This window comes from Coregonus clupeaformis, chromosome 19 (genome assembly GCF_020615455.1).
Source record: "Coregonus clupeaformis isolate EN_2021a chromosome 19, ASM2061545v1, whole genome shotgun sequence".
NCBI lineage: Eukaryota > Metazoa > Chordata > Actinopteri > Salmoniformes > Salmonidae > Coregonus > Coregonus clupeaformis.
Genome location: NC_059210.1, coordinates 52,349,558 through 52,376,921, shown reverse-complemented (window position 1 = coordinate 52,376,921; position 27,364 = coordinate 52,349,558). Strand labels below are relative to the sequence as shown.

Below are 27,364 nucleotides of genomic sequence, written 5' to 3'. Positions count from 1 at the left end.
TAACCATTTCCACCACTGTCCACCCCTGCTGGTCGGTCAGCACACGGCCACGGCCATCACCATGGGGTCTACTGTCAATTCTGAGGGTAGAACAGAGTATGTCAATAGATCATACTGTAAGAATACTGGAACATGTTTTGTGACTTTACATGCATTACAATATGTAATTTACTGTAATGCTAAAGCATAGTGCATATCTTACAGATGTACCGGTTTTCTTGTCAAAATGTTCTCATGATCGGATTGACAGTTGATCTTTTCAGATTGGGGTGAACTAATCTGGCAGCCTCTGCCATGGTAAGGCCTCTGTTTACCACATGGTCAACGACGATAGCCCAGACTTCATTAGACACAACAGTTCCCTGCCGTCTGCCTCCTTCTCTCTGATGTCCACTTCTTTGACGGGGACCATGCCCACCCCTTTGACCTATTTGATGGGGCCCATGCCCACCTCTTTGACCTCTCTGATGGGCCCCTTGTCCATGAGCTCTTTGATTTCTTCCTCTCCCTTGCTGTCTATCCTGCTCCATGTTGAAAGAAATTGCAAGTGTTCACACACACCCTTTTATATGGTGACCAATTGTGGTTACTACTATGTGAAATCAATTAGCAATATGGAGCAGTCATTATGTATAGTTATTATGTATCATACATGTAATTTAGACGTTTATACTTTATAAACACACATTTTATTTCTGTAAAATCTATAGGTTTACCAAACAGTTAAGTGATTAACCATTAAGCGCAGTTGGATTAAGTGATGGTAAAATGTATTTAAACAAATGAGAAGAGAATAATTTGAAAAGTACTGTGAGCATTGCATTGTGAAAGGCAATTACTTTATATGAAAGTTATTTCTAGATGAAACCCTGATTTGAAATCAGGTCTGGTACAAACACTATTTGGTTTTGAGGAAAGGTTGATTTACATTGCCTGTGTATCTTCAATGGTGAGTTACAGAGCGTATTTTACAACACAAAGTGACTGGAAATTAAATTAAATCTTCATATCTCCATTCATCATAATGAGGAGAGAAAATGGGAAATATGTTTCAACACACATTGTGGATTATGTTTGTAGCAAACAAATATTAGTACACTAGGTTATCTCTGTCTCTTTATCTCGCTCCCTCTCACTCACATACACAAGCACACAAACGCACGCACGCACACACACACACACACACACACACACACACACACACGCGCACACACACACACACACACACACACACACACACACACACACACACACACACACACACACACACACACACACACACACACACACACACACACACACACACACACACACACACACACACACACACACACACACACACACACACACACACACACGGACCCCCCCCCCCACTCACACAAAGGAGGAGAAGTGTCACTATGGAAACAAGGAGGATAGATTCTAAAAGCTACCTCTTGAGAGGAGAGTTATTACAACAAAAATCAGTGCACAGTGTGACTGGCAGAGCAGCCAGCAACAATATTCAGAACGTCATCTCAGTCTCTCCCTCTGTCACCCACTTAAACAACATCAAACCAGACCTGTCAGGCCCTCACTGCCTTTTTTATCTGTCTACTCCTTGTGTGTGTGTGTGTGTGTGTGTGTGTGTGTGTGTGTGTGTGTGTGTGTGTGTGTGTGTGTGTGTGTGTGTTGGTCTGTGTGTGGACGTGTTTAAATAAACAAAAATGTGACCAACTTGGGACATTTTGTTAGTCCCCACAAGTTCAAATGCTATTTCTAGGAGGTTTAGGGTTAAGGTTAGAATTAGTGTTAGGGTTAGAATTAGGTTTAGGGTTAGGGTTATGAGCTAGGGTTAGTTTTAGGGTTAGGGTTAGGAGCTAGGGTTTGGTTTAGGGTTAAGGTTAGGTTTTTGGGTTAAGGTTAGGGTTAGGGTTAGGGTTAGGGTAATAGTACGGGTTAGGTTTAGGGTTAGGGGTTAGGGAAAATAGGATTTTGAATGGGACTGAATTGTGTGTCCACACAAGGTTAGCTGTACAAAACCGTGTGTGTGTGTGTGTGCATGCATGCACATGCGTGTGTGTGTTAGCGAGAGACAGTATGTGTGACTGTCTGAGGGTGTGTGTTTGCAAAAACGATATGTGGGTATGTTTGTTTGAGAGAGAGAGCCTGTGTATGTGGCTCTGTGGGCAGCTTTATATGTGGCCCCGTGGGCAGCTGTGTATGTGGCTCTGTGAACAGCTGTATATGTGGCTCTATGGGCAGCTGTGTATGTGGCTCTGTGGGCAGCTGTGTATGTGGCTCTGTGGGCAGCTGTGTATGCGTGGGTTTTTAGTGTAATAGGTACCACACATTCCTGTAATAGGGCTAATCCATTTTAATCCAACCTGCCACTGTTACCTTACCATGATGAATGTAAGCCTAAATGTGTTGAGACGTAGAGAAATGCCCGTTGGAAATAGGGGAGGTAGTGTGTGTGTGCGTGTGTGTGTTTGTGTGCCTGCGTGCGCGTGTGTGTGCGTGCGCATGTTCATTAAGGCTCTGCACCACCTAAAACAGGTTTTTCTGCCCATTCCCTTCAAGGCTAATTGGTGCAGGTCTGTGCAGGGTCACCCCTGTCCTTCCTGATGTCTCCTTCAGCTGTAATCAGCACCATGGACAGCAGCACCACTAGAGTTCCCTTCACAGTAGGAACAATGGCTGAATCTCAATAGTCTACACAGGGTTCTTCTTCAGGGCTGAATCTCAATAGTCTTCACAGGCATCCTCTTTGGTCTGAATCTTAATAGTCTACACAGGTTTCCTCTCAGGGCTGAATCTTTATAGTCTCCACAGGATTCCTCTCAGGGCTGAATCTTAAGTCTACACGGGTTTCCTCTCAGGGCTGAATCTTAATAGTCTCCACAGGATTCCTCTCAGGGCTGAATCTTAAGTCTACACAGGTTTCCTCTCAGGGCTGAATCTTAATAGTCTACACAGGTTTCCTTTCAGGGCTGAATCTTTATAGTCTCCACAGGATTCCTCTCAGGGCGGAATGTTAATAGTCTATAAGGCTTCCTCTTCTCAACTCTTGTCCTTCATTCACACTGATTTGAAAGATTAAGTGAAAACAGGTTCCCTAGTCAACTTACCAACCTCCCATATTGTTTTCATCTAACCTAATCATCTTTAGATTTGTGCAGAAGACGGTTAGGATTTAGGAGATGAGGAGCGGAGCCACTTTAGACTTTTGAGGTAATATCCCAGACATTCTCTTCTGTATTTTAAACCTCTGAGGTATTAGACTACTTTAGGAAAGCTATACCTCAGCCATTCAGCTGACTGGCTTAAAATACCTGAAAGTCTGGCAGGCAATGTAAAGCACTAGTTTAGTGTACCACCTGCCTTGGAAGACTTACTCTTAATTTTAGCGCCATTGTCTCACAGACTTAGGCTTTGTTCAATCTGATGACACTAAGAAAAGAGCATAAAAGAGAAAAAAGGGGAAATAGAAAGCGAAAATACAAGGGAGAGAGAGAAAGAGAGAAAGAGGGAGAGAGAGAGAGAGAGAGAGAGAGAGAGAGAGAGAGAGAGAGAGAGAGAGAGAGAGATGGAGAGGTGTGCAGATAACGGGAGAGGAAAACCTCCTCACCAGTAAAGATGATGTCAGTCTCTGCAGCTGAGCCCCCAGTCCCCGACACACAGAGCTGAACACTCCAGCCCCAGTCTGACATACAGACAGAGAGAGAAGGAGAGGAGCGAGAAGGGGAGGAGAGAACCGGATAGACAGAATGAATGGAATCAAGCAGGTGCGTATACAGTTACTGTCTACCAATATTTTATTTTGTGTCATTCATTGACATGAATGCCTTTTGTTTGTTGTTTGTTGATGGTTTGAAGTTCTCAGACCCTGGCACAGATTGACAGGAGTGGGAGTCTGGGATCTGTAATCTTCTTCATCTATGTTATCTTGATTGTTGTGGAGGGGGGGTGTGGGTGTGTGCGTGTGTGTGGAGGGGAGGGGTGTGTGTGTGGAGGGGGTGTGTGTGTGTGTGGAGGGGGGGTGTGTGTGTGTGTGTGCGTGCGTGTGTTTGTGGAGGGGGGGTGTGCATGTGTGTGTGTGGAGGGGGGGGGTGTGTGTGTGTGCGTATATGTGCCTGTGTGTGTGTATGTGTTTTGCACAAATGAGTGTGTGCGTGTCAGTGTGTCTGTGTGCGTGTGTTTGAGCTTGTGTGTGTGGGTATTCACCTTAGATTTAAGGGCACTGTCATTAACGGAACGTTTTCAATTAACAGATTACTCATTTGCCTCTATTTCAATCCTCTACGGGGATTAAAGAGCTTGAATAATTCATGTCTAATCAGATACAGAGTCTTAAAGCTGAAAAAAGGACAATGAGAAGGATATCATAGCCCCCCATGGTGTGTGGTATTTGTATGAAGGGGGTGGTTAGTACCAAAGACTTCTATTATCATTAGAGGTGTTGTGTCACAGAGCGTGTGCCGTAACGGGTCGTGGCTGCGCGGGGTGAGAGAGTGCTGTGCGTTGTGGGATACTGCTGGTCAAACAGGTGTCACAGATGGTGGTCCAGCCTCTGCTGCTGCTTTCTATTAAATCACTGATAGACCACTATAGCCCTGGGTCGTGTTCATTAGGGCACACTGTAGTAAAACATTTTGCAACAGAAAACGAGATGGAGCATTTCTTATTGGACATGATTCCGTTTCTGACTGTTTCTCCCATTCTGTGCCTACTGAATACGACCCAGGGTTATGTTAATTTACTCTAAAACGACCCAACATTGTCTACAAAAAAAGAATATGAAATGAGAGGTGTCATCTAACAAGTTCAGGTAGTACAGTTTCTGTTTGCAAAAGTTTGCGCCTGTTCGGAGCATATTCAACGTATTAAACATAGCCTTGGGAAATCTCACAGTCAGCCAGCCAGTCAGTCAGTCAGCCAGCCAGCCATTCACAGTGTGTTGGTAAACCATTTAGTTAGTCACAGCATACAATACACTTTCTGAGAGGCTCTGAGAGAGATTCACGCTGAAAATCCTATCATGTCACATCACATTTCCGATCCTTTCCGATTCTCTGTGACGGCCACGGAGAAACATTGAACAGAGGCTGAGAGAATGTGGGGTGTCAGTGTGTAACGGCGGTAGAGGGGTGTGTGGCAGAGGGAGGGTTATAGGTGAGGAAAGGGGGCGGATGGTGGCGGGTCCGATGTGGGTGTATGACGCCGGTGGAGGGGTGTGTGGAGGGAGGTGGAGGAAGGGGAGTGGAGAGGGGTGTGTGGAGGGAGGTGGAGGAAGGGGAGTGGAGAGGGGTGTGTGGAGGGAGGTGGAGGAAGGGGAGTGGAGAGGGGTGTGTGGAGGGGAGGTGGAGGAAGGGGAGGGGAGGGGTGTGTGGAGGGAGGTGGAGGAAGGGGAGTGGAGAGGGGTGTGTGGAGGGAGGTGGAGGAAGGGGAGTGGAGAGGGGTGTGTGGGGGGAGGTGGAGGAAGGGGAGTGGAGAGGGGTGTGTGGGGGGAGGTGGAGGAAGGGGAGTGGAGAGGGGTGTGTGGGGGGAGGTGGAGGAAGGGGAGTGGAGAGGGGTGTGTGGGGCAAGAGAAGAGGGACGGCTGGTGCAGGGATATCAGTAAACACCAGCAGTGCTGGCCTAAAGGGGAGAAACTTTAAGTAAATATTCAAAGAGTCATCCAAACATGGTTCTTTTGGACAGCTAAACTGTTAATAAACAATTTACTGTCTCCTGGAAACTTTTTTGAAACTATGTTGGATTAACATATTAGGGCAGTACTTCTGTGGAAGCAAGCTGTTCAGCGCTAACTGTTTCAGTCAGGCAGATACAAACACACACACACACACACACACACACACACACACACACACACAAGCACACACACATGCACAATCACAGAGGCCAGCCGATGCGCAAGAAGATTGGTTTGTTTGCATAGCCCCTGCACAGCAACCCCATTTATTTATCCTGCTAAAACTGGAACACCAAACAACCACTATTAGCTATTGTGCACCGTCTGTTTCTCTGCTGTAATTAACCGGCAAAATGACAAATGTTCTCGTAGATAAAGGCCACATAGGCAGTAAAGGACCCCAGGCTCCCCACTGAGATTCTATTAATTAGAAGATCCAACGGATATCTGGCTGGGCTCTAATGTGTTTTCTTATTCTGTGTTCTAAGAAACTACGCTGACCTGATGTTGCCCCATTTCTGTTTTTACTACCTTCATCTATTAATTCATAGACCGTAACTCCTTGTTCATTTTGATGCTGTTATACTGCTGTAAACGCCCTACTTACTTTCACTCCTATTTTCAGACGTGAGTCACAAGGGAGCTTTTCCTGTGTAGTTACTCATCTACTCCCCCTGTATGAAAATGTTACGGGGGCAGAGCGAGTGCTTTGATGGCTGAGTTAGTTTTACATCTTGATTTCAAAGACTCCTTTGTCTCCTTTGTTCATGCTGAGGGAACTTGTTTGAATTGCATTATTCATACTTTATTTATTCTAATGTGTGTTTTTAATACACTGCAGTGATTTCAGAGACATCATCCTAGTAGAGAAACATCAAAAACTTATGTGATGTAGCATGGAGGGTTCCCCCTTATGCAGAGAACGATTTGCAGATTGATCGTTCAGTTCATTCGGTCCTTCACGCTACAGCTATCTCTCTCTCGCTCTCTCTTTCACTGTACCTGTAAAAGCTGGAGCCCCAAAATCCCGATAGAGGCGACCTCTGAGCCCTTCAGCCTTCATGTCATTACCGCTGACCAGCAGCTCGCCTCTATCTAGCCCTGATCTCCAGACCTCCCTCAGTGGCAGCCAGCCAGCAGCATACCACACCGCCAGAGAAACAGGAGAGGAGAGGTGGAGAGGAGGGAAGAGAAGAGGGGAGAGAGGAGGGAGGGAGAGGGTAGGAGAGGAGGGAAAGAGCAAGAGAGGGAAGGGAAATGGGGGAGAGAGGGAATGAGACAGATAAAAGAGAGGCGAGTGCAAGACGAAAGGATTAGGAGAGAGAAAGGAGAAAGAGGAGGATATGAGAAAGGGAGAGAGGGCGCGAGTGAGGGGGAGAGAGAGGGAGGGGGAGGAATTGAGTGGGAAAGAGAGAGGCAAGGGGCGGGGGGGTTAAGGGAGGGAGAGACAAAACGTGAGAGGGAGTGAGGGGTAGAGAGAGTAAGAGACAAAAAGATGGACAGAGAAAAAGGGAGTGAGACCAACAGGGAGAAATGGGCAGAGGGAGAGAGAAAAAAGGAGGTTTAAAGAAGGATAGAAGGAAGAGAGGGGAATGAGAGAGAGGAGAAGGGGGAGAATGAGTGGGGGAGAGAGATACAGTAGAGAGAAAGGGAGATCAAGAGAATTGGGAGAGGTAGAGTAGAGGTAGAAAGAATGAGAGTAAGGGAGATAGATAAAGGTAGGGAGAAAGAAGGAGAGTGGCAGATCAAATGAGAAAGGGAAAGACTGAGCAAGAGAGAGAGAGAGAGAGAGAGAGAGAGAGAGAGAGAGAGAGAGAGAGAATACGATGCTGTTTCAAGGCCATGACTTACTGATAATGTCACTCTACTTCAAAGTGCAAAGTGCTCTTGCGTGACTGCGCCTCTGGAGAATTCCCTTCCCTCCTAGTTCAGACGATACCAGGAAGCATGACAACAGGGGGTGCGGCGCTTGCACATGATATTTGACACGTTTCTAGGGTAAATTGTGAAGAAAAGTACTTGGTTTCCTTTTAATTGTGTGTTCATCGACCCACAGATGATACAGAGGACACCTGTAGATGCCTAATGAGTCCATTGAATCCAAAGAGGTAATATAATCAGTAAGTATATTGTATATACAGTGGGGGAAAAAAGTATTTAGTCAGCCACCAATTGTGCAAGTTCTCCCACTTAAAAAGATGAGAGAGGCCTGTAATTTTTATCATAGGTACACGTCAACTATGACAGACAAAATGAGAAAAAAAAATCCTGAAAATCACATTGTAGGATTTTTTATGAATTTATTTGCAAATTATGGTGGAAAATAAGTATTTGGTCAATAACAAAAGTTTCTCAAAACTTTGTTATATACCCTTTGTTGGCAATGACACAGGTCAAACATTTTCTGTAAGTCTTCACAAGGTTTTCACACACTGTTGCTGGTATTTTGGCCCATTCCTCCATGCAGATCTCCTCTAGAGCAGTGATGTTTTGGGGCTGTCGCTGGGCAACACGGACTTTCAACTCCCTCCAAAGATTTTCTATGGGGTTGAGATCTGGAGACTGGCTAGGCCACTCCAGGACCTTGAAATGCTTCTTACGAAGCCACTCCTTCGTTGCCCAGGCGGTGTGTTTGGGATCATTGTCATGCTGAAAGACCCAGCCACGTTTCATCTTCAATGCCCTTGCTGATGGAAGGAGGTTTTCACTCAAAATCTCACGATACATGGCCCCATTCATTCTTTCCTTTACACGGATCAGTAGTCCTGGTCCCTTTGCAGAAAAAACAGCCCCAAAGCATGATGTTTCACCCCCATGCTTCACAGCAGGTATGGTGTTCTTTGGATGCAACTCAGCATTCTTTGTCCTCCAAACACGACGAGTTGAGTTTTTACCAAAAAAGTTCTATTTTGGTTTCATCTGACCATATGACATTCTCCCAATCCTCTTCTGGATCATCCAAATGCACTCTGGCAAACTTCAGACGGGCCTGGACATGTACTGGCTTAAGCAGGGGGACACGTCTGGCACTGCAGGATTTGAGTCCCTGGCGGCGTAGTGTGTTACTGATGGTAGGCTTTGTTACTTTGGTCCCAGCTCTCTGCAGGTCATTCACTAGGTCCCCCCGTGTGGTTCTGGGATTTTTGCTCACCGTTCTTGTGATCATTTTGACCCCACGGGGGTGAGATCTTGCGTGGAGCCCCAGATCAAGGGGAGATTATCAGTGGTCTTGTATGTCTTCCATTTCCTAATAATTGCTCCCACAGTTGATTTCTTTAAACCAAGCTGCTTACCTATTGCAGATTCAGTCTTCCCAGCCTGGTGCAGGTCTACAATTTTGTTTCTGGTGTCCTTTGTCAGCTCTTTGGTCTTGGCCATAGTGGAGTTTGGAGTGTGACTGTTTGAGGTTGTGGACAGGTGTCTTTTATACTGATAACAAGTTCAAACAGGTGCCATTAATACAGGTAACGAGTGGAGGACAGAGGAGCCTCTTAAAGAAGAAGTTACAGGTCTGTGAGAGCCAGAAATCTTGCTTGTTTGTAGGTGACCAAATACTTATTTTCCACCATAATTTGCAAATAAATTCATAAAAAATCCTACAATGTGATTTTCTGGATTTTTTTTCTCAATTTGTCTGTCATAGTTGACGTGTACCTATGATGAAAATTACAGGCCTCTCTCATCTTTTTAAGTGGGAGAACTTGCACAATTGGTGGCTGACTAAATACTTTTTTCCCCCACTGTACATATACACTGAGGTAAATACAGACTGACAAAAATAACAGATGAGTATGATGCATGTCACTGTCCCACTGTTACAATTTTGACAGCTCAATTTGACAAACACATTTCCTTGAATATAGTTTTTATCGGTCTTGTTAAATTACTAATGTCATGATGTGTGCAATTTTGACATTCAATATAATTCATGTTTTTGTGTGGATAATTTCTTATTAACCTTTGGACACACCTACACATAGAGAATGAATTACTTGGCATCCTGACTTTGCAGGATTTTGATGCTATTACAGCCAAAATAATTGGATTGTATTACAATAGAAATGCACCATATCAAATGTAGACTTGCGATTGAGCAATGAACCGCATGTGGCCAAATGAGCAGATGGAATACGATAGAGCATATTGTTATGTTTTGAATGGACCACTTGCAAAGCACTGGACTTATGAAAGGCTGATTGAGTTCATATGACTCACTGACCTACTGAGAATCCCATTGGATGAATGGCAACAGTCCACTTACAACAGGGACGCATACCCATAAACAATGGATTGCAATCCATCTAAACACACTGACCATCCTGCTCTTACTCCTTATTCTGTGAATGTCTACCATGGTAAAGTCATCACATTCTCCTCTGGGACACAATAATGGTGTGTGAAAACCACAGACTCTTTATATCGCTCAGAAGCATGTCTATTGTATTCCCCAGAAGCTGGCTCCTTGAGCTCGGAGGTCCTTGAATGAGAAAATAACCTCTCACTTTTCTCCTTGTCTGTCTACCTTCCCACCCTCCATCTATCTATCATGATTCTCTCGTTCCCTCTCCACTCTCAGGTTGCTGGGTAATTCCGTGGATGACGTGAGGAGGTCAGAGGAACCCATCTCTACCCCGCCCCCTGTCTCCCTCTCAGCCTATCTGCCGCTGTGTCCTATGGCTTTTTATTCCTATGTGATGACAGAATGGGCTCATGTAGGGATAGAAGCCACTTAACACACGGCGAGAGAGCTACATGAAAAAAAGTGGAAGTGATCCAGTCCTAGTTGGCCCGTCCCATACGCCTGGTACATACGGTTTGATTAATGTTTCCTGCTTCTGATTTCATGTTCCCTGAAGGAAAGCTACACTTGTGCTCATCCTTCAGATAATGAGTTAGCTCATTGAAGTGCTCAGAGAAGAGTGAGTCAGACGCTGTTATGGTTGTCAGTGCACCTGTTTTTGCTTCCAGGCACAAACGGCCTTTCCTGTTTCCAATTTCTGATGCGCTGGTGACAGCGGCGGTCTCCAGGGATGGATGTCATAAACCAAAGGAAGAAACAAGCAAGGAGAGACCAATGCATATTTTTAATAACCACTTTAAAAGAGGCACTAAGTGAACCACTTTACAATATTTCCATTTCTTTTCTCTCTCTCTTTCTCTCCCACTTTGATTCTGTTGCACATTATTAAAATAAAACTTTAACATTGAGCATTGCACCGGGAAATCATCTAGCTATAACAAGATACAATATAAGATACATATTAACAAGATAAAGCACCTTTTTTGTGCTAGTAAATAATATTCATAATTAAACAGTTGAAGGACAGACACGGAGGACTGAGTGTGTGTTTTGTGTGTGGTAGTATCAGTGCATGGGAGGAGCTCCTAAAACAGGTCTCAGGACTGGGAATAGTCCTTGGATGCACCTGAGTTCGTACAGATGGAAGCTTTCCTAATTTCCTTTCCTAAAGACCTACAGATGAATACTTTGTTGGAAGAGGTTTTACACAGTCGTTTTACAATTTTTAAAGAAACTACAGAGAATCAGCACAAACAGTTGGATGAATGCAACTGCTACAGATCTCATGTTCCCTTCAGATAGAGGACATTGGCGTTCACATTACAATAACAAATAACATAGCACCAGTTAATGTTTATACAAAAGCTAATACAATGAATGTCAATGCAGTACACTAAGGTAAAAATAATACAAAAGGAGTCATTTTTGGAGAAGCATATACAAAAGGTGCACTGACATAGTCTAAATCAGTTTGGATGTAATTTAGGTCCTGTTGCATTAAAAAAAAACAATATCCTCTATGAACACTTTGTGATTGTGAAACGTTCATGCATTATTTTGAAAAGTATTATTAAAAGTAAAGTTTTATTTTCAAGTATACATTTTTTCTTTCATTTTTCTAATGAAATATAGTCTCTGAAAAAGATAATGTTCAACATAAGAATAGCAGGAATTAGTCACTGATTTGCCCTACTAGCAGTTTCATTCTAGATTCATAAAATAATCTCTGCCATTAGTCCTCACATTTGTGTTATAACAACACATATACAAGAGAAGAAGACATAAAGTGACAACATAAGTATTTAGACAAACATTTCACAGAGGAGATCCATGCAATCTCATTCATGGTCATGAAATGTATTTTCAGTCTTTTAGTTTTTCCCCCTCAGTTTATTGATTCTGAAGTGTCCTTCCTCAAAGGAATCTTAAAGCTGGTGAGCTTTTGGCCAAACAGCTGGCTCAGGAGGTTGTTCTGAGACTCTGCTGTCCTATAGGAGTGGCTCTCCATGGACCTCACCCCTGTCTTTGGCCTAGACTTATTCAAGGAATTGTTCATAGGAGGCGCTGACACTTTAGAAACTGGGGGATGAAGAGCCCGTCCAAGAGGCCCCTTTTTGGCTTTGTAATCCCCATTAACATGATGCACAATCTCTGCTTTCTTTGGTATGCAGTTATCGAGGAAGCTTCTCTTTGGTTGAAGGCCTAAACTCCCTGATGTTTTGTGCTTGGAGATTATTTTGTTGCTGACCACATCATCTCTAACCGAAGAGAGAACCGGGTAGTCGCTGGGGCCTTCTGATTTCCTGTGAACCGCCGGACTCTCGCACTTGCTAGGCCGGAACTTATTTCTGGCCTTGACGTCGACTCCAAGGTTCTCCCGTGTGGCAGGCGAGGAGACCCTGTGTAAACTGTGAGGTAACCTCATCTCTTTTCTCTTCTTCTGTTCTCTTCTCGCAGAGTCTTTGTCCTCGCTGGAGGCCAAGCCCTGGGACGTGAGCTTGGTGTGGTGGACTGGTGTTGACTCCATGGCCCTGGGGCTGTTTTTGGAGCTGTGTTTAGTGCTTTCACTGGGCTTGGGTGTGGAGGCTTTGTCCTTCTGCTTGTTGTCATAGCTGTGAGTGCTGGTTGACTGTTGCCCCTGCTTATCCTCCCTCATTTGGTCCATCACAATGGTAGATGCCTTATGCTTTGTAGGAGGTTGGTGGAGGTCATGTGAATCGGGTGTCTTTGAGCTGTTAATCAGGTTTTCACGGAGACTAACATACAACTCCTCATCCGATGCCGTGGCATCTCTCCTCTGTATCTTTTTCTCTTCAGCTTCTGCAGTGCTAGTCTGTATGCTGCTCTCTGGGGTGCTCTGCTTAGCATCGGCGAAACACTCCCTCACCTCTTCAGCTCTATTGCTCTCAAGTGGATCGTCCTCTTCCTTCACATCACATGGATCTGTGAATGATTTGCCATCCGCCTCACCAATGTCTCTAACAGGCAGTTTAGACGAAGGACTGGGAACAATGTCCTCTGTTTTGGGTGTAGCAGTGGAGACACCTTCAGAGCCCAGGTGAAACGTACAATGCTCCAGCTCTACCAGCATGTCAGAGTATTCCTCAGCCATTTCCTCAGTCTTCACACTGGCATCATTTTCAGTGTGATATTCACCTGCACTGGTCTGTGTAGAGTCCTCTGTCGTGTGTACAGAGGGTTTCAGAACTGGCATCTCAACATTCTGATTTAAGTGCAGTGAGGCTATGCTGGCGATGCCACTGTCAGAGCTGTTCTCTTGTAGACTGTCAGTGAGAATCTTTCTCTTTTTACTTGCTGGCAATTCACACTCATCGTTCTCTTTGGAGGCAGATGTCTTAATAGGTCTGAGAACTCCTCTGAACTTGAAGATCTTATTCCCTCCTGACAAGTGCTTTTCCATGTGTCGGTCAAACTGCTCTTTCTTAGAGAAGGTGTAGTTGCAGGTGCTGCAGATGAAAGATTTCTTGATCACATGCATGACGTCTGCACACAGCTCACAGGTGTAGAGGGTTGTATGCTTTGAGTCGAGCTCATCCACCTCTTCATGCTCACTTTTCAGATGCTCTTTTAGTTCCTGTGGCTCCTGGTAGGTCACTGGGCATTTGTGGCACAGGAACATTTTATTTAAGTTGTGCACAACCAGATGTCTCTGAAGCTTGAAGGGTTTGGGGAACTGCTTGCCACAGTGGTGGCAGTCTCTCGAGGGGTCTTTACAGTTGGGGTGCATCTCCACATTCTTTGGCGCCGTCTCTGTTTTGTGCAGAACCTCGACTGGCGTCAGCGTGCTCGGTTTCCCCACTTTTTCACTGTTCCCTTTAGGCTTGACAACTTTGGGCTGAGCTACCTCTGTAGTTCTCACCTCCTGCCCGGTGGTTTCTACCACGGCTGGTTTCTCCTGGTTGGAGACCTTACTGGACTCTCTGCTGGCCTTGCTGGGGCGGCGTTGCATGATGGAAGTGATGAAGTTCTTCACGGCTGACTCCTGCATGCCAGAGCCTGGCAGACTCCCCAGGATAGCGCTGTGTGACTGGCCCTTGCGGGCGAACTGCGTGGCATGTTCCCGTAAGTGCTCATTGTACATCCACACGTCCGATATCTCCTTCAGGCACATGCCACAGGTCCAGATGCCGGCCTTGTTCTTGGTGTGTTTCTCCCTCAGGTGGTCCCTCAGCTGCTCCCGGGAGCTGAACTTGCGCTGGACGCACATGTAGCAGGTGGGAGGTGGAGAGGGGTTGTGGGATAGCTTGTGGAAGTTGAGCTCCCCCAGGGTTAGGAACCAGGTGAAGCACACCTTGCACTTGTAATGTTTGTCCTTGATCTTTAAGCCGCCCTCTTGTCGTTTTCTTCCTCTGTGTTCTGTGAGCTTCTTGGGCTTTGCATTGTCTCTGGTCTGCGCATCATCAGTGCCAATGGGTCCAGCTAATGGGATGTCCTTGTTGGAGTCAAATAATTGAATTTCGGGTAGCTGGAATGTGGTATTGAGGTTTGGGATGTCAATGTTGTGGAAAGGAGACACGTTGTCTGTAGCACATGGGTCTCCAGGATAAGGTGCAGAAGGGGCTATGATAGGAAGAGGACATGGTGGGGTTGGGACTTCAGCTTTACAGGAAGTTGGGTCAGAGGAGATCACAGCATCTGTAACAAGGTCGTTGGAGGCACTCCATGCCAATGATGCTTTGTCGATAGTGCTCTCAGGTGGGCATAGGAAGTCACTGCCATGCTTCACAGTATTATCATGAATGTCTTTGTGATCTGTTGTGTTTCCTTTCATGTTACATACTTTCTTGGAATCACACTTTAAAGTGCTATTATGACACATGTTCAACATGATAGCATCGTCAATGGATATCGTTTCATATTTACAAGGGTCATTTTGATTGTTGACAAATGTTTGGTCCATCTGATTTTCTCGATAGTCATCTTTCTTTTCCAGATACAGGTCAGGATGAGGATAGTCTTGAACTAATGATGAATCGGGTGATAGTTTCTGCTTCTTGCTTTTCTTGCCATAAACCTTTGCACACTTTTTCCTTTTCAGTTCCTCGTTTCTAGTGGGGAATAACTGCGAGAATGTGCTTTCATCATCAAGAAAATCATTCAAGTCAGGGTTTAGTCCAGGAGGGCTTGCAGGAGAAGATTTAAAACAGGTGAGATTCTCCACCTCATCTGTTGGGCGACTGTTTTTCTCACATTCAATCTTTACTGCAACCTTTCCCAGTATCTCTGTGGAAAGACCCTGGTCTGAAGTCTGTTGCTTACATGTCTCTTTAGGGTCATACAAATTCTCTCTAGATGTATCATACTCCCTACTAATATCCTTACTTACAGATACTCCATAATCGCTTCCAACATCCATACTAACTTCCGCTATGCCTTTCCCCTCTTCTGTATCAGTGTTGCTTTGAATCAAGTCCATATCCTGGGTGAGCAGATTTGTAACCTTTATTGGAGACATGGGCATCTGTTCAATGCCACTGTTACTTGTTACAATAAAAGGGACTTCCTCCTGCTCTGTAACTTTGTGGTTTACAGTAGAATTGATTATGTCTTGTTTCCCAGGTGACTTGCAGTATCCTTGCTTTAGCCGGGTTTGGAATTCAGGAGTAATTGCCTGTAATATGTCTGTTTTCACGTTCACCTCATTGTTTTTGTTCTTCCGTGGTTTGTAGCTTTTCTTGGCTTTTGTCAACTGAGGAGGCATTTGCTGGACTATGTCACCAGCTGGCATTGCCATATTTGTTTCACTTGTGGTGTCCTCCAGGATTAAATCTGTTTCTCCTTGTTTGGTTATGAAGGAGCTCTTACTTGTCTCAGGGCAGTGATTGTCAGAAACATCATCGCTTTCTGTTTGCAAACAGGTCTGTGGAACCAGGAGCTCTAGATCATCTTTATGTCCTGTTTCTATAGAGTGGGATGTTTGGTAACTGTGTAGACTCCCTTGATTATTTGCTTTTTCCAAATGTGGGCTTCTTTTAGTCCTGACCAAATGTTTCATGGCCTTATGTCTCTTTAATCCTGGCACTGTCCGGAAAAACATGGCACATATCTCACACAGATTTGTATTTTTCTGCGTGGTTTCTTCCTCTTGCTTGTGGGTTGCTGAGCACTGACCTTCCTCCACTGTTAGAGATTCTATTTGGTCTAATGGTAATGGGGTTGGCTCATTCTCACAGATTATCAGTGGTTTGGGAGTGAGCTGATCATCTGAGATATCCTTTATCAAAGGACAGGTGTTCTGCTCACTAGGGACCTCATTGATATCCAGGACTTCTGGCAGCACCTCTGGAGCCACTCTCTTTAGCAAGTCAACATCTAAGTCCAAATAATCAATAGTTTGAAGTGGAGCCGGGCAACTGTCCAAATCCTCCTTTATATCGCCAATGGACGGAGCAGTGCTCTGAGAAGGGAGAACCAATAAAATGAATGGAAATGTTATGTCATTTTGGATGCTGCTCTTGTTCAAAGATTCATCTGGTGGACTTAGCTTGGCTGTATGGTGTGGACTCATAGGTAACTCTGTGTCTATGTCACACATTATTTTGTCTGACGTCAATGCTGTGTCATCGCTTAGATCAATGTCACACATTATTTTGTCTGACGTCAATGCCGTGTCATCACTTAGATCACAAGGTTCACAGTCATCCTTAGGGCTCTGCTTGATGATTGGCTCATCCTCATCCACGTTGGCTGGGGAGATAGGAGTGTATTCAAACTGACTCAGTTGTGGAGGCTCATCTGGAAAGTAATTGTAGTTCAGTGGGCTTAGTTTGAAATCATACAGTGATACGGAGACTCTCTTCGTAAGGGCCTCCATTGCCTCAGATGGCTCTGTTGCAATGGTCAAGGGTAGAGGAGAGGGAATGCAGGCTTCAGTGCTAGAGATTTTACCCTTTGTGATTCCCAAGTCCAGTTGAGGAGGACTTACTAAAGAGTAGTCCATCTCAGCTCTTATAGTCAATGTGTTATCAATATGCAGTGCTTCTTTGGCATTTAGGTCATCACAGTTTTCCTCCTTAAGAGATTGTGTGTCATGGATTGAGGCTGGGATAGTATCCATAGTATTGCATGTGATTGGCTGTGATTGTTCTTGTTCTTGTGTGTCAGGGTTCTCCACAGGTGTGTGTGGAGAAGCTGGTAGAACAGGACTGGATGGAGGAGCATCATCTGGAATACTATCCAGCCTTTCGTCCATCTGCAAATCCTCTTTGCATGGTGAGTGCTGGGAAAATGCCATGAGATGTAAAGGAATGTGTTCCTGGATGTCTTCAACATCTGGAATCGTTTCTATTTGTCTGTGGTTGGCCTCACATTCAGGTTCCTTTTCTGTTTCTGCTTTTTCCTCAGGTGTATGTTCCATGTGTGCATCACTGTCAAGGTCACTGTCATGCTCAGCAATGACCAACATGGTGCTTTCATCATCTGACTCAATGTTGGAAAAGGTTGATCTGTGGCTAGCATGTTCTGTATTGGTTTCCGTCAACAGTGGACTGCAAGGCTTATCTGTGACAGTCTCCATGAAGACATGGGTTGATTGATTGGCAATGCCATTCTCAGGGGTGCTACACCTAAAAGGGATTGTATAGCTTATCACCTCATCCTGTATTGTAGTGTCAGATTCAATGCTGTCTTCCTCTGTTACACATGCTGAACTGTCCTCCGCCTGTTCATTTGCAGATGGCGAAGGACATACACTCTCAGAGTTACTTTGGACATCTATGGATAGTTCCTTAGATGCATTTTCTACCTCTTCAAGCGTATTATCCAAGTTATCAGCGATTTCCTGCTCTGCTAGGTTGGACCCGTTGGAGGGCTGGCTCACAGACTTAGTATTAAAACTGATGTCCTCCACTGGCTCTTTTGGCTCCTGATGCTCATCAATGGTAGTATCTAGAAGCTCTGTATGCTCATCAATGGAAGTATCTAGCAACTCTGTATGCTCATCAATGGAGGAATTTAGAAGCCCTCTATGCTCATCAATGGAGGTTTCTAGAAGCTCTGTATGCTCATCAGTGGTAGTATGTGGAAGCTCTGGAGGCTCATCAATGGTAGTATGTGGAAGCTCTGTATGCTCAAGGAGGGCACTTTTGGCTTCAAGGATTTCATCCCCACAGTCCTCTAGCTTCTGGTTCTCACAGGTCTCCTTAGTCATTGGTAGGTTATCCATTTCAGTGTTTGAGCAGTTATCAGTTTCTATAACACAACTGTCTTCAGTGACATTGTTCCTGATTGGCATGTCTTTGAATTCTGACCCACTGTCGTTGTAAGGTATAGACTCACTTGGCTGCAGTGAAACAATCTCTTCTAGATCAGGTGGGAGCTCTGTGTTTTCAGAGAGAGGAGGCTGTAATTCAAAGTGTGTGGATTCAATGTTCGCCTCATCAGGAATAACCTTTTCAGCAGCATCAGCAGATGGAGCTTGGCTTTCACTGAGTAAGTGTTCTGGGTTCTTAGGTGAGGTGAGGTTTGGCTCCTCCACTTCAGGTGTGATGGGATCGTTTTTGAAAATGGAATCTGATATCACCTCCAGGCTTTTCATCAGGTTTTCTGCATAGGTCTTACTCTCTAGAATCTCTTCAGATTTCTCTATGGCAGTTCTCTTGTCAACACCCATGCCTTCATCTTTGTGGTCATCCTGTTGCAGTTGCTCTTTCTCTACATTTGTGGTTGTGGTTATCATACTGTGTTCGCAGTCATCCTTCTCGCTAAACTGTTCAAGGATACTGGGTACAGCATGGGTTGGAGTATGATGACCCTCCATCAACCCAAACTCAAATGAACTGGACCATGGTAGACCAGGCTCAACAAAAGCCTGTGAATGTGGGTCAGATGGCATACTTGACATGCTTTGCACAGGGCAGCCCATATCCAGACCAGTGTCTTCATTCTCAGACTTATCGTCTAGCAGTAGAGGGGACAATTTGCTCATCTTCAGCTGCTTTGGAGACTCAGTAAGCAATGGCGGACTACTTAGCTTGGCTGTCTGGAGCTGGTTTTCCAACTCTGTCACAATCCTCTTTATCTCTAGCTCATCTTCTGACACATAGCTGTTGAGATTCGCCCTGTAGTCCATTATTTTGTCTGGCAGAGACAAAGGAACATGATTATAATCTGATTTATTTTCATTTGATTTATCAGAGTTGTCTTTGTATTGGGATATCTCATCTGGTAACATGGTGACATCAACCATAAGGCCCCAGTCCCTCTGTTCCAAGAAAGGAGAAAGAAAGGATGATGAGCTAAACACCTCCTTTTTGTCATTGGTGGTATCTAAGGAGCTGAAACCTTCTTTGTGCAATGGAACGTCAGTGTAGAGGCCATTGTCAAATCCTGCCACTGAGAGGTCCCCGAACATTGACGATGTGTCAAATGAGAGGGGAGACTTCATAAGACCCTGGTCTTGCTCTAGGTGGTATGGGATGAGATGTGATGTCTCTTTCTGCGTCAGAGGCTTGTCAAATTCAGTTGGAGAAAGGCACACTTCATCCATGAGTGCACTGAAAAGAGGTGTGGTCTTGGGGACTATGTCATTGTTGAAAGTCAATGGGTTTTTAATGTGATAGACACTCTCATTGTGTTTATCAAATGTAGAAATGTCTGATAGCTTTGAATTTGGCTGTGTAGATTGCTCTTCTATTCTTTTGTGTACTGATTTTTCGTTTGAGGTTGTTTCATCCTTTTTGAATTTATTATAAAAATATCCTTCCTTGTTGTTTGTGGCAGGATGTGATGATTGAAGCTGGTGTGATTTGAGATCAGAACTAGTAGATTGAAAATGTATTGATTCCCCTTTGGATGTCTTGATGGCTGTCCTCAGTGGTGTGTTTTTATCAGAACTTGCTATCGTGTCAGTGTCTCTACTAAATGAGTCGTCTTTCTCCCTTGAGGACACATCTGTGCTTCTGCATTTTTCAAGGTTTTTGACTGCAATCCTCACCTTTGGTAGTGCTGATATTGGATCAACATCTTCAGTATTTGAGTTAGTGATCCTTGAGGCCACTGACTTGTCTTTGTTAGTAGAGTGGAGAGTCTTATCAGTGCTATACCTCTTAGTAGATTTGGTGAATGTCAGTGCTAGTTGTGTGCTAGACTCTTTGCATATCTTTTGTGGAGATCGCTCGTAGGTTCTCTGCTCGGAAGAGTCATTCCTCCTGATCTCCACTTTTTTCTCCCAGTCTGAGTCTGTGTGGTCAGTGCTTTTGGGGCTGTTGATGCTATCGCTGGAGATACTCACAGATGTGCTGACTTCACTGCTTGTGGATGACCTGCTGCCTCTCCTCCCAAGTCTCTGGTTAGAGCCAGGTTTCTCTGGAGATTCTTCAGTTTTCTTCATCTGGAAGCACTCTTTTGATTCGTGCCTCCATGCTGCACTGTCCCTGTCACTCCTAGCACGCCATTTGCACTCCTTTGTGTAGGTGTACTTGCAGTGGCCACTTTGGCTAAGGCGACCTTGGCTTGCTATCTTCACAGGCTCACACTCGTCATCTGAGTCTGAGACATAGTCATACTCCCCAAACATAGGGTTTGGCACCGTGGGCGTCAGTCTCTCCATCACCAGCGAGAACTGCAGGTTTTTGGTGCCTTTAACATGGAGCTTGTTTAACTTGTTTTTCTGTTGAACTATTTTGTGGATGAGTTCTTTGCTCCAGGTACCGGTCCTTTTCCTTTTACTCTCCCTTGCTGCAATCCTCTGGGTTGGGGAACTCCGGTTTGCAGAGGAGACTTGGGAAGAGGTTGAGCCACTTGACAAATAGCTATTCTGGAGACTTCGAACTCCACAACGTTCAGAAAATTTGCTGGATAAGAGGAACCTTGGAGTGTTAATGTTTTCCTCTTCACCTTTGGACAGTTTTCTTATATCTTTCACTTTATTTTCTTGCTCCCTCGGTTTCTCCCCTGTGGTGATCCTTGAATTTTTATGAGACACTTCTTTTTTGATGTTCATTTTCTCTTCCTGCTCAAAATTCAGAGAAGTCTTCTCAAGTTTGCTTTCTGTGTGCTTGTTGTCTGTCTCAAAGCTCTCAATGTCTGAGTCATAAATATGTTTTCCTTGTGTCAGAGACCTGTCGTCTTCAGTAGATTGTTTGCTTTTGCTCTCAAAGACCATTGAGTTTTTGGTTTTTAGAGTATGCCTGTTTGACGATACTTTGACAGTGGTGAGGTCATCATCTGCGAATGCATCAATAAAGCTGCTGTCAATCTCTGCATTGTCTGACTGATACCCCAGTCCATTTAGAGCCTCAGTGATTAGGCTATCTAACTTTGCATCCTCTATCTCCAAGTCAGGAAGTGAGACAGGAAGGTTACCTACCCCAGAGAACAGGTTGAGTTTCATAGGGTCGTCCTTAGAATCCCCTTTTATTTCACTGTCAGACATGAGTTCTCCATTCTTATTGAGCCCCAGCAGAGACAGGTGAAGGTCAGATGGACACCTTGTCATGGAGACACTTTGACATAAACTGGTCCCAGAGGATGAAACTTTTATCATGTCATTGTGAAACTGTGTTGAACTTCCTGGTGTTCTTCTGGTGTCATCCACCTTTTGTGCAAATGCATGCTGTCCACAGTATTGCTTATGGCCAAGGAATGCGGCCAGGTTAGTGAAGTTCTGATCACACTGCTTGCACGTGAGAAGTACGTCCAGTTGGTCAAGGTTTGCCGTGGCTAAAGACGTAGCTAACATTTGATGTGCAGAGTATGGTGGTGGAGGTGGGTGGTGCTCCACCCCAAAACCATCCATATAGCCCTTGTTGCCATCCATACTAGGCTTTGGATGTCCGTTGTTGTGCAGGTAGCTCATCATGTCGTCTTTTGCCCTCTCTGGTGTGTAAGGCAGGTTACGGGAGGCGTCTGAGTGGAAATGATGAGAGTTAGTGCTGAGGTGATCTGTAGGTACTTGTGCCTTCACTTGGTGCTGGGGGTAGAATGGAGGGGGATGCCCAATCTTTGATATCTGTCTGTCCTCAGAGAGGTTGACAGGACTTGTTGAGGCTGGGGAGAGTGAAGAACATGTGCTGCTAGAGGCTGGGTTATGGACTGGGGAGGGCGAGGGAGATTCATATGGTGACACCATTATATGCCCCATTGGTGGGACCTGTAATGGTGGATATCCATATGTTCTTGATGATGCCCCAGGCAATGATTGGTTCATTCCAAAATAATTGGGCTTATTCTTGGACTCACAGACCTGCGCGTGACTTGTCTCAACTTTAAAATGTGGTATTGTACTGCAGCCTTGTTTGACACTCTCTTGCCTTGGGTTTGAAAATCCTTCACTAGGTCTATTGTTTTGGAAAGAGCTGGGGCTTTTCAGTGAACTATTCTTATGTGATTTAGTGTCATCCTGCCAGTCAGAGGGTGCTACCAAATAAGTGAGCTTTTGGTTGCTTAGTTGCCTAGACAACTCAATCCTGTTTTGGTTCGGCATGGCATAAGTGAGGCCTATCTGCTGCCATGGCATCCTACCGCTTTTGGATGTGTTTAGCCTTTGATCGACGGATGGCTGGTTCTGAAACTGAAACTTATCATTCATATTAGGATAAGGCATAGTGTTTTGGTCAGCTGGGGAAAAGTTCTTATTCAGTTCCTCCCATGAGTGTGGTAAGCTACTATGGGCCTTGGTGTTGATGCTTTTGTCAAAAGGCACTGAACCCATGTGGATACTATTGAGTGGAGGGTTGCTGTTGTAGGCTTTGTTTGGAAAGTGCATTTGGGAGCATGGACCTTGTGCAATATTTTTGTCATGGCGTACACTGCCTTTAACACTGCCTTTAGCAGCAGCAACGTCTTTGGAGGGGCAGCTCCTCTTGCTCCCTGAAGCGAGGGCTGCATCCTTATTGTCTTCCTGGCAGAACGTGTCCATGCTATCTGGCAGGGCACTCTTACCCTTCTCCGACGGCTGGGAGCTGGAGCCAGAGCTCTCACTACTAGCCAAGTCCTCACTCAGACCCCTGGGGCAGTGCATGGAGGATGCCGCCCCTTGTGGAGCTTGCAGGTACTGCGGTAGCTGTGGAGGATTGGGGTAGGAAGATCTGTCCTCTGGCTGGTCACTGTTGAATTGAGTGTTATTCTGACCCCCCTCCTTCACCTCCCCAGATGACTGAAAGGAAAAAGAGTTATGAGTCACCTGGGAAGAAGCCAAAGAGGAGGAGTCTATATAGCCCTGGGATAGGGGGTTCTGATCACAGGCAAAAGGGTCTGGGTTTGAGTCCTCCGACAACTGGTATCCGTACTGAAACAGCAAAGGCACAGAGCTACCATTCGCCTTGTTTGCCTCCTTGAGAACAGTGGATTTTTGTGAGGAAATGCCACCGTTAAAAGTCCTCTCTGGAGACTGCCAGTCATTGGAGCCACTCAACTGAAAGTCTGGGAAGAGCAGCTGGCTGCTTGTCTGTGAGTTATTATTGTTCTCAGTTGGGCCTGGTTGCTGCTGCTGGGGTGGGAGTTGGTGGATGGATGTCCCACCTGTGGTTCCCAGTAGCTGTGAGGTATAGCTTGGGGAGGTGACATTGGAAGAGGTCTCCTGGAAGCAGCGGCTGTAGTTGAGCTCCTCCTGCTGCAGCTCGGCCTCTCGCTCTGGTATACTGGGCACGTGGAACCTGTAGCTGCCCGACACTGGGCCTCGGCTGGCCTCCATCTTCTTGGGTGGCGAGACCTTCTGCTGTGGGTAGGCAATGCCGATAGTAGGGTTGGAACGTGGGTTGGTGATGCTGAGTCTGTACAGCTGCTGTGGGTTACCGCGCTCCGACTTCCCTGACCGCTTGCCCTTGTCTCTGCTCCGGCACTTCCCGCTGGGGGACTGGGGGCTGCCTTTACCACTGGGCCACGTCCTGTTGCTGGAGAACTTAGGCCGGTTCTGCAGTGACTTGAAGTCTATTTTTCCCGCCTGCTGAGGTCGGATCACAGCCTCGCGCTGCTGAGTATAGTCCCTGTCCTTGTCTACAAACTTGGCCCCTCTGCTAACTGTCCGCGCCTCCACGCCCGCACCTGAAAAGTGCTCTGAAGACTCTTTTGTGGCTTTCTCACTGCTGCTGTACTGCTCCAATGCAGTGCCCTCATCCTTCAGTTTGGACTCAGCGTCCAGCTTTTTGACAGCGTACGTGCGCTGATTCTCTCCTGCCATGGCGCAGATGAGGGGTGCTGTGCAGGCCTGGTCCTCAGAGGCGTTATCTGGGAAGCAGGGGCATGATGAGTCTGGGAGTCTGGAACAATATGCTGCTTCCAGTGGCACAAACGACAGGGATGGGAGGGAGGCTCTCTGCACGATTATCTCTCCGCTCTCATCGTGGACCACTGACCTGGCAGTTTACCGTCTGGGAGTCCTGCAGAGACAGACAAGAGAAAGAGTGGGTCAGATTTCTGAACATCACCACATTTCACATAAACAGTTTTAGCAGTTTTGCTTTTATTGAGTTGCTTTTCATAAAAAAAAGCATGAAAATTGCCTTTACAAATGCATTTCTATAAATGAAAGTTGTATTAAGAAGAATAAAATTCTTCCACCTGAATAAAGAAAATAAATGTAAAATACTGAATCATTAAAACAAACTATTCAATCAATCACCATCCATCCAGATATAAAGTTACACATAACTATTTGTAGAACAGAGAATATAAAAGTTACATAAGTCAGCTGGGATATTTGCTTTACTAAACCAACAGAGCAGGACGGGAGGTGAGCGATTTAGTAAAAAAGGTTAACATTTTCCAGCTGTTGCCAGGAGAGAGCAGTATTGCCACAGTTTCGCCTCACAGTACTGCCACACAAGGCACAAATACACAGTGTACAGTCTGCAGGGATCCTAGATCAAATGTACTCAATCACATTATAAAGTAGTCCAGATAGATTTCAAAACAACATCAATTCAACTGTTCAACTCACTCAGTGCACTGTCATGGTCAATAGATATGAAACTCCAATAGCTATGATATAAATCAATATACTTTTATAGACAAGGCTTGCCTCCGTGCATACCATAAGGTAGTGCCTACTGAGTGGATCTGACTGGAATAATATCACATCAGGTATATCACACACAAAACATATATGCAGAGCTGAAATGCATCTAACCATGTTACTGTAACAGTGTGGTCTTGTTCTGAGGAACACTGTGGTTCTGAGGGGGAAGAGGGGGAAGAGGATTCAACACCGGACACACACTGCCAATGAGTAAATCATTTTAAAAAAGCCCCAAAGAACAGCAACACAATGCTAGACTGTTTGGTCGGTTGAGAAGGGATGCAGGTTTAGATCATGGAGCAATATCAGGGGATTAGTCAGTGGGCCTTTAGACAGTGAGGAGGGCGGAGGGACGTTTACAATTGTTGCCTTTCCCTCAGGCATCTCAGACACTGCTTATATCCTGGTTTATTTTGGCTCTCTGCTGTTTCGTTTGAGGTCAGACCAGAAGCAGCTCAGAGTTAGCGGCAGAATGTTCCCCCCTAGGTGAAGTCTGTGACTGTCCTGCTCCCCAGCGGAGTACCACAGTGGGTGAAAGTCACACACACACCCACGGTGACTGACTGTGTACACTCTTTGTACTTAGGGCCTTTAAGACCATTTGGGGACAGGGAGAGAAAATAATCACACGCCAACGCTTGCTTTACTGTAGGAAAAGGCAATGAATGTGGGTCTTTACCCATTCAAATAGCTCACTGTTCCTCTTGATGAACAGTCCCAACTGTTCATTTGTCTTGCAATAAGCTATTTTTGGCCATTAACAGATTGATAGATTTTTTCCTTTTCACTAAATAAGTAAGTAAGAGTAGCTGAAATAGCCAGTAGGTCATGTTGATAGTTGCAGACGATTGGTTAAGGGGCGGCTAAAGGAAGTTTAATGAGCTAATGTAAACGTGATGGGAGTCTTAAAGACATGGGAGGAAAAACATCTGGCTTGACGTTGTTATGCTTTAGTTCCTTGCCTCTGTGTGTGAGTGTGTGCATTTGTGGATGTGCAAGAAAGGTCAGTCATTTCACTGAATGTATATATGACTTGATTTAATTACCCTTTTCTCTCTTTCTCAAATACACACACTCACAAAAACATACACACATGCACACACAGTACAGTGCAACCCACAATTAGGGACGCCTGGCTTTCCCTGCCCTGTAAAGAGCAGGCCTATACATTGACCTCCATGGCCCTGTGACACACATGGTATGGCTCTGTCCCTGTATTTTTAACAGCACAGCCCTGCTCTGTAATTACAAATCTCTGACAATGGCTGGGGATGGTTGTGGTGGACGTACACAGTAAGAGAGAGTAGGAGAAAAGACAGGGACACACCACTTTCACTAGCAGAATGTCTCTCCAAATGCAGGGGACAGGGACAGACCACTTTCACTAGCATAATGTCTCTCCAAATGCAGGGGACAGGGACAGACCACTTTCACTAGCAGAATGTCTCTCCAAATGCAGGGGACAGGGACAGACCACTTTCACTAGCAGAATGTCTCTCCAAATGCAGGGGACAGGGACAGACCACTTTCACTAGCAGAATGTCTCTCCAAATGCAGGGGACAGGGACAGACCACTTTCACTAGCATAATGTCTCTCCAAATGCAGGGGACAGGGACAGACCACTTTCACTAGCAGAATGTCTCTCCAAATGCAGGGGACAGGGACAGACCACTTTCACTAGCAGAATGTCTCTCCAAATGCAGGGGACAGGGACAGACCACTTTCACTAGCAGAATGTCTCTCCAAATGCAGGGGACAGGGACAGACCACTTTCATAGGCAGAATGGCGCCTCCAGGGAAGGCTGTACCTTTAGAGAGAGGAATTCCTATGTTTTATCTCATTACAACACTTAGCAGTTGACAATATAACTTACTTTCTATCCAACTTTCCATTTTATTCATTCTTTTATAGCACTTTTGGGTGCTTTCACCAATTTGTTTGTGTTTTGCCTTTTTGTTTGTGATGCCTGTATATTGTGGCGTCTAAAATGTGACAATATAACTTACTTTCTATCCAACTTTCCATTTTATTCATTCTTTTATAGCACTTTTGGGTGCTTTCACCAATTTGTTTGTGTTTTGCCTTTTTGTTTGTGATGCCTGTATATTGTGGCGTCTAAAATGTATCTGCAATCCAAATCCCAAGATTAAAACAAAAGGTCTCTTGTTTATATAGCCTATTCACATGGTACTCCTCTCTCCACTAATGCACAAATAAAAACGTTTCTGATGGATCCCACAGGGTTGGTAGAAAAAATCCAATATCTGTCAGAAATCTGCCAAGCTGAAAACGGACAACTGGGTATGAGGCATGTGCTTAATCCGGCATGAGGCACACTTCTATGAGACAAAGCTAAACCCCAAGAATATAGCGCCAAAGGAGTGCCTTGAAAAGTCTTCTGAATTCTTCTG

The 27,364-nt window shown here is 45.1% G+C and overlaps 1 protein-coding gene across 1 annotated transcript; it reads right to left on the bottom strand.

Moving 5' to 3' along the window:
* Window positions 1–10,739: 10,739 nt before the first annotated feature.
* On the bottom strand, window positions 10,740–24,332 carry LOC123481363. Its single transcript, XM_045205000.1, has one exon. The coding sequence runs from the start codon at window positions 24,112–24,114 to the stop codon at window positions 11,860–11,862; it is 12,255 nt and encodes a 4,084-aa protein (XP_045060935.1). The 5' UTR covers window positions 24,115–24,332; the 3' UTR covers window positions 10,740–11,859.
* Window positions 24,333–27,364: the final 3,032 nt, after the last annotated feature.

Excerpts from the sequence above, each read along its gene's own strand:
- LOC123481363 (XM_045205000.1), bottom strand. The coding sequence starts at position 24,114 with ATGGCAGGAGAGAATCAGCGCACGTACGCTGTCAAAAAGCTGGACGCT.